This window comes from Centroberyx gerrardi, chromosome 16 (genome assembly GCF_048128805.1).
Source record: "Centroberyx gerrardi isolate f3 chromosome 16, fCenGer3.hap1.cur.20231027, whole genome shotgun sequence".
Taxonomy (NCBI): domain Eukaryota; kingdom Metazoa; phylum Chordata; class Actinopteri; order Beryciformes; family Berycidae; genus Centroberyx; species Centroberyx gerrardi.
Window position 1 is genome coordinate 28,749,338 of NC_136012.1, and position 11,552 is coordinate 28,760,889.

At 45.4% G+C, this 11,552-nt stretch overlaps 1 protein-coding gene across 2 annotated transcripts in view; it reads right to left on the reverse strand.

The window, feature by feature from the left end:
- dgkq (diacylglycerol kinase theta) overlaps positions 1-10,862 on the reverse strand; it is a 25,406-nt gene extending 14,544 nt beyond the window's left edge. For both annotated transcript variants that reach the window (XM_071895525.2, XM_078289129.1), the window contains exons 1-4: positions 9,689-10,862; positions 5,380-5,459; positions 2,992-3,091; positions 1,802-1,887 (exon numbers count right to left, since the gene is read on the reverse strand). In XM_071895525.2, coding sequence (XP_071751626.2) covers positions 1,802-1,887; positions 2,992-3,091; positions 5,380-5,459; positions 9,689-9,914 — 492 coding nt within the window. In that variant the 5' untranslated portion in view covers positions 9,915-10,862. The remainder of the gene's footprint in view (positions 1-1,801; positions 1,888-2,991; positions 3,092-5,379; positions 5,460-9,688) is intronic.
- Positions 10,863-11,552: the final 690 nt, after the last annotated feature.

An 11,552-nucleotide genomic window follows, 5' to 3' on the forward strand; every position in this document is an offset into this window, starting at 1 on the left:
GGCTCTATATCCATCAGGAACTTATCTTTAAGGCTGGTTCTCCATCAGGGACCTCTCCTTAAGGTTCTATATCCATCAGGAACCTCTCTTTAATGTCTCTATGTCTCTTTCTATTGCTGCCTTCTTTATCAAAGAGCTGTTGCATGTTCCTGACTGAAAGCTCAGCATGTTTTTACAGGTTAAAAATATTTCAACTTATTGGCAAAAAAGTGTCACGATTCAAACAGGTTTTCAAGAGCCATGGCCAGGGTTTCCCACAATGCACGTCTTTAGCACTGCTGGCTAAACAGGAGGTACAGAATTTAATCACAGGCCACCTGTCATTCCTGAATCTACTGTACATCCATTTTGTGGAATTACATCTTTTTTTCCGTTGTAAAAGCAAAAAGCTGCAGGCCGAGGCCCATCATGCATGAACCTGGAGAGAATTAATGAACAGGAGCTTATTGAATGAATTTTGATTAAAGTACCTTGTTACTGTTGTTTGACTGATTTTCATCCCCAGCCCACTAGCTGAAGCCACACTGACCTAGTTTGTGTGTCTATTTCTAGTGTTGGCTTCCTGTCAGTCATGCTGTGTTGGTTTGTTTTGATCGGTCCGACTGCCATCAGCTCTATAGGAGCGCTCAGCCTCACGCTATTGATTTTAATCAACGCCTGTGACCGATCAATACGGCGCAGATCGATCTCCACACACTGCTACACACACACTGCATGAAGGAACCAAATGAGATGAAGCGTCTGCAGGCAAACCGCTTCACACTGTAACTCACTCACTGGCTCTGCTTCAACAAGGACACACTTCCTGCTTCCTGGCTCGCTCTGATCAGACCGACAGCTAGACTTCAAACACCTGACAGCCTTAGAGGAAGTCTTTGATTAAAGAGTGTGTGACAGTGGCAGGTATTGGGTGATGAAGTAAGACTGAACTCCTCTAATCAATAACACTCACTCTGCAGTCATTAATCTGACTGTTATCCAGAGACTTCCAGTGTCTTGCAACAGTAGAATCAGCTTCAATTCCTGATCACTAACATCCACAACCAACACAACCAATAGTAAGGAGGTCAAAGGTCAGAGGTCACAACACCCTGGGATTTTTTATGGCATTTAAAGTGATTAGAGGGGATGTGATTCAGTGAGGAGACAGTGAGGCAAACAGGTGAAGGAAGTTATTAGAGCTGAACAATCAACTGAAAACTGAAACTGCAATTTCCAAATCACAGAGGCTGCAATTAATAGAGCGATTAGAGAGAGTTTGGTCCAAACTGGATTTGTGAACAAGGAGTTTTAGAGCTGCAGGTGATCTTTGGTCCAGGAATCAAAACCTTTCATCAGACTCAAACTCAGCAAATCTGCACACTCACATCTAGTTTTTTTTTTTAACAAAATCACTTTTCTTTAAACAATTTTAAAGTTCTAAAAACTAAAGAAAAAGTCGCAGTTTAAATTGCAGTTGCAATATTCTGTCAAATAATCACAATTTGATTTTTTTGTCAATATCTTTCAGCCCTAGTAGTTATCGTAAACTAAAACTAAAACTAATGAACTGAAATAAAAATAAAAACTAACTAAAACTGAACTAAAACCATCTTGTCTGCTTGTAAAAGTAAACATCCATAGAAGCATGTAAAGTGTGCTAGATTATCATCAGACAGCTCATCAAGATGAGTGACAGCTGTCGGGGCGGGAACCTGACCAACTGAGGCGGAGGAGGGCGGGGCTAACAACACTTCCTGTCTGAAGGAGAAAAGTTGCATGTTGCAGCTTTAATTTATTTTATTCTGTTGTTCTGACTCACCAGGTCCAGCGTGGCGTCCTGATGACAGCTCCGACAGTCTGCACAGCTGAAGACGGCACAGTCAGCATGGACATGCAGCTCACACACTGCCACACACACACACACACACACACACACACACACACACGTTATTTTAGTCACAGTTGCCCTGCTCACCTCTCGTGTGGAGAATGTGAGGTCAGAGGTCACAGGTTCAGCTGACCAAAGGTTCAAATTGAAGAAGGTCCTCGATCAGCAACATGACAAGAAACCAAAACTAGAGAGAGAGCGAGGCCTTTGTGCCGTTACATTATTTACATTTTAGTCATTTAGCGGCTTACAGTAAAGTCAACAGGAGAATAAGCTTAAATTCCTCAATGACCAACATTACCAAAAATAAAAAGTGCAACGCCGAAGCCTTAGTGCCGTTACATTTTCTTTTACATTTTAGGCATTCAGCCTAAAAGTAACACACACTTGACTCCCTGCCAGTCGTTCACTCTGCTGCTTGTTTGGTTTATTAAGTGTCTCGTATGTTTCTGTATGTTTTCTTCGTTGTGAAAATGTTCTGTGGTCGAGGTTTGAGGCGTTCCCTCTCCAGCAGGTCTGAACCTGCTGAGTCAGCAGCTCAGACGTCTCACCGCTGCTCTCTCTGTGGATCAGCTGCTGAAGCTCTGACCTTCAGCCTCTGACTGTCGTCTTCATCTTCATAATCATCTCAATTCATCTTCTTAAAACTCATTTTTACAGACTTGCTTTCATGTAATATCTTTGATCTTATTGTTACTATTATATTGTTTTTACCTTCTGTTCTTAACCTTTTATCCTCTGGAAGCTTCTTGTTTTACTTTTTTATATTATTTTATGTTTATTTTAGATGTTTGCTTTGATTCTTAAAGCACTTTGGAAACTGGTTTCAAAAAGGTGTGGTCCTCATAAAGATATTGTACTGGTCATACTGGTTATGCTGGTCATGCTGGTCATACTGGTCATACTGGTCATGCTGGTCATACTGGTCATACTGGTCATACTGGTCATACTGGTCATGCTGGTCATACTGGTCATGCTGGTCATGCTGGTCATACTGGTCATACTGGTCATGCTGGTCATGCTGGTCATACTGGTCATACTGGTCATGCTGGTCATACTGGTCATGCTGGTCATACTAGTCATACTGGTCATGCTGGTCATACTGGTCATACTGGTCTGACCTTCACAGCGCAGCGCAGTGTTTCCCTCTGTTTGCTTCCTGCAGACGCAGCAGAAACGTTTCTTCTGACCGGCCGGACCGAAGCAGTGAGCCACCGGGACCTGAGGGGCAGCGGGACACGTTAACATGACACGTTAACAACAACATGACACGGTAACAACAACAACAACATGACACGTTAACAACAACATGACACGTTAACAACATGACACATTAACAACAACATGACACGTTAACAACATGACACATTAACAACAACATGACACGTTAACAACATGACACGTTAACAACAACATGACACGTTAACAACAACAACAACATGACACGTTAACAACAACATGACACGTTAACAACAACAACAACAACATGACACGTTAACAACAACATGACACGGTAACAACAACATGACATGTTAACAACAACATGACACGTTAACAACAACATGACATGTTAACAACAACATGACACGTTAACAACAACATGACACGTTAACAACAACAACAACATGACATGTTAACAACAACATGACACGTTAACAACATGACACGCTAACAACAACAACATGACACGTTAACAACATGACACGCTAACAACAACAACATGACAGGTAGCAACAACATGACAAGTTAACAACAACATGACACGTTAACAACAACATGACACGCTAACAACAACATGACACGTTAACAACAACATGACACGTTAACAACAACAACAACATGACACGTTAACAACAACATGACACGTTAACAACAACAACATGACACGTTAACAACATGACACGCTAACAACAACAACATGACACGTTAACAACAACATGACACGCTAACAACAACAACATGACAGGTAGCAACAACATGACAAGTTAACAACAACATGACACGCTAACAACAACAACATGACACGTTAACAACAACATGACACGTTAACAACATGACACGCTAACAACAACAACATGACACGTTAACAACAACATGACACGCTAACAACAACAACATGACAGGTAGCAACAACATGACAAGTTAACAACAACATGACACGTTAACAACAACATGACACGCTAACAACAACATGACACGTTAACAACAACATGACACGCTAACAACATGACACGTTAACAACAACATGACACGTTAACAACAACATGACACGCTAACAACAACATGACACATTAACAATAACATGACACGTTAACAACAACAACATGACACGTTAACAACAACATGACACGTTAACAACAACAACATGACACGGTAACAATAACATGACAAGTTAACAAGAACAACATGACACGTTAACAACAACATGACACGTTAACAACAACATGACAAGCTAACAAGAACAACATGACACGTTAACAACAACATGACACGTTAACAACAACAACATGACACGTTAACAATATGACACGTTAACAACAACATGACACGTTAACAACAACAACATGACACGTTAACAATATGACACGTTAACAACATGACACGTTAACAACAACATGACACGTTAACAATATGACACGTTAACAACAACATGACACGTTAACAAGAACAACAACATGAAACTTTAAAACAACAACAACATGACACGTTAACAAGAACAACAACATGAAACTTTAAAACAACAACAACATGACACGTTAACAAGAACATTCAACATGACACGTTAACAACAACAACATGACACGGTAACAACATGACAAGTTAACAAGAACAACAACATGAAACTTTAAAACAACAACAACATGACAGCTATCTAGACCGAGTCTAAACTGGATCTCGATCTGACCGATAAGATCAGAATGAGAGAACGAGTCAAACTGCTTTCTGGCTGCAGCCACAGTGCAGAAGGAAAGGTTAAATAATGACTTTTTCCAGGAGGCGATATTCTCAACTTTCTAACTATCTAAATGCATATGTTGATGTTATGATGCAATTTCAAATTTGCGGTCATGTATTAAAGGGAATTTGGGGATTTCATTTATTAGTACCTTTTAGCAGCTTGTCAAGTCGGCTAGTTTGCAAAGTTTTATAAAACAGAAAGACTATATCAAACAATGAATTTATGTCACGATAAATAATAAATAAAAATAATAATAAAGTGTAAATGTCAGAGTCCTGGTGCCGACGCTTCACATCTCCTGCCTGCTGTGCAGCACAGAAACATCACATCAGCTGCAGCACGAGTCAGAAGTCACATTCGGTGCGTTTGAGCCTTCAGTCGTGTGTGTGACTGTGTTTAGGTACGGAGGTTCATGTCTGTCCCTGAAGAATTGCTTCAGAGTGAAAAGAACTCTTCAATCCAATAAATCACCATGTAAACAAAGCCAGCAGTGGAGTAACAGAGCTACATCATCAGTAATATCAGCAGTTCAGCTGTGCTTGTCACTCACCCGGACCAGACTGGGAGTCATGCAGGAACAGACCGACCGCAGCGTCTTCAGGCATTTCTCGTGACACATGAAGTTACACACTGAGGAGGAGAGAGCAGAGTCAGAGAGCAAGGCACCAGCACCCAGGGCGAGGGTTCAAATCCCTCTGAGCATCAGTCTGATCCTGCTCCGGCTCGTTTCCTTTGGTCTGAACCAGAGAGGAAAACTTTACTTTGTTGCATGTTTGTATTTGGTTCATTTAGGTTCACACTGACCAATCACAGCCAACCAGGGCCTGTAAACAGAAGTCACATGACTCACAAGTAGTTTGTTTATTGGACAGAGCTTTGGTAAGACTTTGGTTTTGGTCAGAGGTTTTGGCAGCTGGGGGTCAAAACAAATCTGATTCCACTTCCTGTACCTTAGGGTTAGGGTTAGCATGATGGACTTGTCTGTCTCTTCTTCTGTGGTGTTCATACCAGTTAAGAACACATGGAAAAACAGCTGAATATGAGCATCAGTCCACACTTCATTTTGTTCTGCTAGGCTTTGCAAGCATGAGGAACCGCATCCGTCTCCTTCTACCCATAATCCCATGCGGTTTGCAGTGGTTTCCTGTAGTCGGTTGGATTAACGAACCACACCGCAGTTCTCATTAGAGGACTGAGACTCGCATTTTCAGGCATCTTGGTGCCGTTAACGGCCACCGAGGACGACATTATAAGCTGCTCTGAATTAGAGCGTCAGCTAAATGAATGTAAAGCATGGAGACCGTCCTGCAGCCTGTTCAGTCTTCAGTGAACTGCAGTCTGCAGACGGAAGAGTGAAGTTAGTGTTTCTTGTCTCGTGTCACTGTGGTGAACCTCAGGCTGCTCTCAGGTCAGTTTCACACAGCGAGTCACAAACTACATTCTGCTTTTCTGCACTTTTTCTGCAGCTCTGCAGGATCAGCTGAAACCCTGCAAGAGCCAACAGTTCAGGTTTTTACAAACAGACTATAATATATCTGATAGGATCGTTGATCAATACCAAAGACTTATCGATTACTTGGTCTGTTGCTGAGATTTCTGGCTTTCAAAACTCACTTTCTGACCCGACTGTTTAGGAACAAAAACTCTCCATCTATTAGAGTCTGAAGACGCTAAACTGACCGTCGACACCAGACAGATGCAGCTGTTCTCTCATCTTTTAGTCGCTAGTCTTTCAAATTAATCCTTTCCTTAATCCTTGCCTCCTTTCCACACTCGTTTGTTTCCTCCCTTCTTTCTTTCCTTACTCCTTTCCTCCCCCATTCCTTCTTTCTTCCTCGTTTCTTCCATCATCCCTTCTCTCCTTTCCTCACTCCTGTCAACCCTTCTTTCCTTTCTCCCTTCCCTCTTCCCTCCCTTCCTCTTCTCTTTCCTTGCTCTCTTCTTTCTTCCCTTCCTCCTTTCCTTTTCCTTTCCTCATTTTGTTTCTTCTTCCCTTCTTCATTTCCTTGCCTTCCTCGGTCCTTCCTTACTCCCTTCCTGAAGCTAACTGTTTCAGCTGCTAAACTGAAGCGTTAGCTAACCTTCTCATGAGACCAACAGGTGGAAATATCCAGAACAATTCCTGCTGCTGGACCAGAATCCTTTACTGGAGGAACCTGATCTGAACTGGATTCTGTCAGAAACATGGAGGCTGAGGTTCAGAGTTCAGAGACTGTGTTTCCTCATTTACACCATGAAGTAGAGTGGATTTTTATTATGTTAAAAAACAGAGAAAGCCTTTCTCAGTTCTAATATTTTCTGCAGAAGCACCATGAGGAAAGCGTGACTCGTTGCTCTGGAGCCCCAGCTGGTCGACTCAGCTGACCGACTGAAGCTCTGTGGACAAACATCAGAAGGTCAGTTTGTCTTCTGCAGCTCCGCGGACCTGCCGGCAGGAAGCTAACGAGGCCTGGAGAAACGCTCCGACCTGGAACTGCTGCCAGGGTGACGGGTTCTGGTCCCTGTGTGGGTCCACAGGCCGGCTGCAGGTCAGGAGAGACCACAAGACTGATTATGAGGAGAGGGGGTCGGGGATGGAGGTGGAAAATAATTTTAGCGTAATTCACCACCTGAGAGTCACTGACACTGATTTTCTCCTCCTTCCATCCTCCTCTCCTTTCCTTGCCTCGTTTCTTTCCTTCCTTCCTCCCAAGAGGTCGTCCAAACAAATGTTGGAATCATCCCCAAACCTGATTTCTGCAGGATACTTCCTTTCCTCCTCTCTTTACTCATTTTCTTCCTCTTTTCCTTTGCTTGTTTCCTTCCCCCTTTCCTTCTCTCTCTTCCTCATTTCCTTTTCTTCCCTTGCTTCCTTCCCTTTCCTCACTTCGATCTGATATTTAGAGAGGCAGAAACAGGAGCAAGAACAAGGAAACCAAACAGCGTCGATGTCTGATGTTCCTGATCGTTGTTTTACTGGAGGAAATCAGAGCAGAGGGAAAACTTCCACCAGAGAAAGAAACTTTTCATCATTTCTCCTCTCAGCAGCTCAGCCAGAGAACGAACAGATTATGAGGAAAATCAATCAGTTGATTTGGTGGAATATTATGTTTGTTTGGGGGATAATTCAACTTTTAAGGGAGATAACAAAAGTAATGACTTATTTTTTGATTGGCAAGTGCAATATTTATCATTACTGAAATTGAAATAGTAATTCATTTCACTCGGTTCCAGGTCCAGTCTGCTCTCTGCTCTGTAAGCTGCTTTGGATAAAAATCTGCAGCGAATGTCAGGCAACATAAATGTATAAATGTCACAAAAACAAAAAGGTTCATTACATTATCACAGAGAATATTCACAGGCAGATGAAGCACTTTGATGACATCACAGGTTTGCATTAATCCAACTGACGGTTTAAAGAAACGTTGCGTAACCCGCTGAGCCTGTTCCTTTACAGTCCGCCGCTTTGTTCTGCTGCAGCGTTTAATGGATTTGTTGTTGTTGTTCATGTGTGTGTGTGCGTGTGTGTGTGTGTGTGTGTCTCTGCCCCCCAATCCCCCCCCACCGCCTCCCTCTTTCACACACATTCCTCTGCCACTAAGCATCCCCGCCAGTCTCCTGTTGCCATGCCAACCGGAGAAAGTAAATCACGACTTGACTGCAGCTCTGATTGTGCAACAGAGGCTTTACACCCCCCCACCCCCCCAATATACACACACACACACACACACACACACACACACACCACTCTGCCCAGTAACACACTGACTGTGTGTTACCATAATCTCCAGTGTGTGTGTGTGTGTGTGTGTGTGTGTGTGTGTGTGTGTGCTGGTCTGCTCTCCAGTTCGCCTGTTGAATTCATGATTAAGTCACGAGGACACTTCATGAGGAGGGAGAGGAGAGGAGAGGAGAGGAGAGGAGAGGAGAGGAGAGGAGGGGAGAGGAGAGGAGAGGAGAGGAGAGGAGAGGAGAGGAGAGGAAAGGAGAGGAGAGGAGAGGAAAGGAGTAGACGAGGAGATAAGGAATTGAAAGGACAGCGAAAGAAAGGAGTGGAGGACAGAAGGAAAGTAGATGAAAGGAGAGGAGAGCAAAGGAAAGGAAATGAGAGAGAGCAAAGGAAACAAAGGGAAAAAAAGAAGAGGGGAGAGCAAAGGGAAGGAGAAAAGGAAAGGACAGAAAGGGAAAAGAGGAAAGATAAGGAAAGGAAAGAAGGCCTCAACTTTGCTCTCATTTCACTGGCTGCAGATGATGCATCAGCATCCCAGTGTGTAGGATGAGTTTGGTTATGTGATACAGTATAATGACACACACACACACACACACACACACACGCACACACACGCACACACACACACACACACACACCTCAGCAGGACTGTCTCCCTGCTGCGGACTACAAATAAGCGTCATCACAGTCTGGACTCCAGTCAACTCTCCATCTAAAGGTCAAATCAGCAGCAGAGGAGGAATAACAATTTGTCTTTAGCTAAGATAGATGTGTGGACAGTGTGCAGTTAAAACACCGCCCACCCGCCCGCCTGGCTGGACGGGCCTAGGGGAGACGCTCTAACACACCCCGTCTGTCTCTGGCAGCTCCACGGGCAGAGCAAGGCACCAACACTGGCAGGGTTGGGGGTTCAAATCCCACTGGAGTCACATAAGCTGGAGCTGAAGGCACTTACGGTTCTGTGGTACTTTGGATAAAAGCCTCCATCAGATGACTTTATATTATTCATGTGGGATGAGGATTATGAATTAAATAACAGCTGTTGGACCGAGTCAGCCTCCTCTCTTTGATCTGAGTCTGTGTTTTTCCTCTGAATACTTTATGATAAGATGAAACAGGATTTATTATTCCCTGTATGGTTCAGCCTTACCTTCACACAGGAAGCCGATGAGTCCCCAGATGAAATCGCTGCAGCTGTGGCAGAAGGTGGGTTTGGTCAGGGTGACTCTCTTGAAGCAGTGTCCCGGTGCGGAGGTCTGGTACCTGGGCCGGGGCCCGGGGGACTGCTGCGCCCTCTTCTTCCCGGTCAGAGGGCTCGGAGTCCGGCTGTCCGCGGCGTCCGGGTCCGCCGGTCTGGTCCGGCCGCAGTCTGCCATGTCCGCCTCCCCGACACCACACACAGACTCACCGACAGGGAACAGGGGAGCGGGGGGACAGAACAGCTCAGTTTTCTAGAGAATATAACGTGGTTCAGCCCCGGTGGAGAGTCATCCCACCGGCCGGACGCAGCGGTGCCACCCAGCGGCGCAGCGCGGCGCAGAGGGCGCTGTGGTCGGCGTGAGTCCTGGAGCTTCCCGCCTGGAAAGCCAATTACCCAGATCCAGAAATATAGAGCATGCAACCAGGCCACGACTCGGTGATCCTGGGCGATAAACGGGCTTAGTTTTCTGGTAAATATTACGTCGTCGACCCCCGGTGGAGCGTCATCCCACCGGCCGGACGCAGCGGTGCCACCCAGCGGTGCAGCCCGGCGGAGAGGGCGCCGTGGTCGGTGCGGGTCGCGGAGCTCCCCGCCTAGAAAGCTAATTACCCAAATCCTGAAATATAGAACGTGTAGCCAGCTGAAAAACCCAGACTTGGTGTTCCTGGGAGACAGAAAAAAATCTCGGTTTCCTAGCCGATATCACGTCGCCGACCCACGGCGGAGAGTCACACCACCACGCCGAGATCAGAGTCGCTCCGCCCGGGCACAGCGGTGCCACCCAGCGGTGCAGCCCGGCGGAGGGGGCGCCGCGCTCCGTGTGGTTCCCGGATCTCCCCGCCTGGGAAGCCGGTTACTTCAATACTGAAATATCGATCCGGTAGATCTGGATGAGGAGTTGATCCGCGGCGGTTTGGCAGAATGGAAGCTGAATAATGTTTCAGTCCATCGCGGTGCGGTCAGTAGTCACAGCCGGTCAGTCAGGCAGACCGAAGCGGGTCTAACCCGGGATCAGGAGGCGGACAGCGGGGTGGGAGAGGGTCGAAACCCGCCGCGGGGCTGGAGGTAAATCCTGATCAACAAGTGTGAACGGAGCCTGGAAGAGTCCGATTTCATTTTGGTTTCCTTCTTCCTTCTCCGAGGCGGCTCTGCTGAGTCCTCCTACTTCCGCCCGAGAGTCACTGACACTGATTTTCTCCTCCTTCCTTCCTCCGCTCCTTGCCTTCTCTCCTTCTCCTGCCTCCTTTCCCTCCTTCCTTCCTCCCTCCCAAGATGTAGTCCCGAATCTCAACAAATGTTGGAATCATCCCCATTTTTACTTCCTTTCCTTCTTTCCTTCCTCATTTTCTTCCACTTTTCCTTTGCTTCTTTCCTTCCTCCTTTCCTTCCTTCTTCATTTCCTTCTTCCCTTGCCTTCCCTTTCCTCTTTTCCTTCTTTTCATTCCTTCTTTCATCCATCCTTTCATTGCTTCCCTCCATTCCTCCATCTTTTCCTCCTTTCCTTCCTCGTTTGTTTCCTCCCCATTCCTCCTTTCTTCCTCTTCTCTTCCATCCTTTCTTCCCTCCTTTCCTCCCACCTTTCAGTCCTTATTTCCTTTCTCCATTCCTTCGTTCCTTTTCTCTTTCTTTCCTCCTTTCTTTCTTCCCCTCCACCTTTCCTCTCTTCTTCCCTTGCTTCTTTCGTTCCTTCCTCATTTTCTTTCTTCTTTCCTTACTCATTTCTTTGCCTTCCTTCCTCTCTTCCTCCCCTCTTTCCCTTCTTCTTTCCTCTTTTCTTCTCCTTCCTTCCATTTCCCATCATGTCTGAACGAAG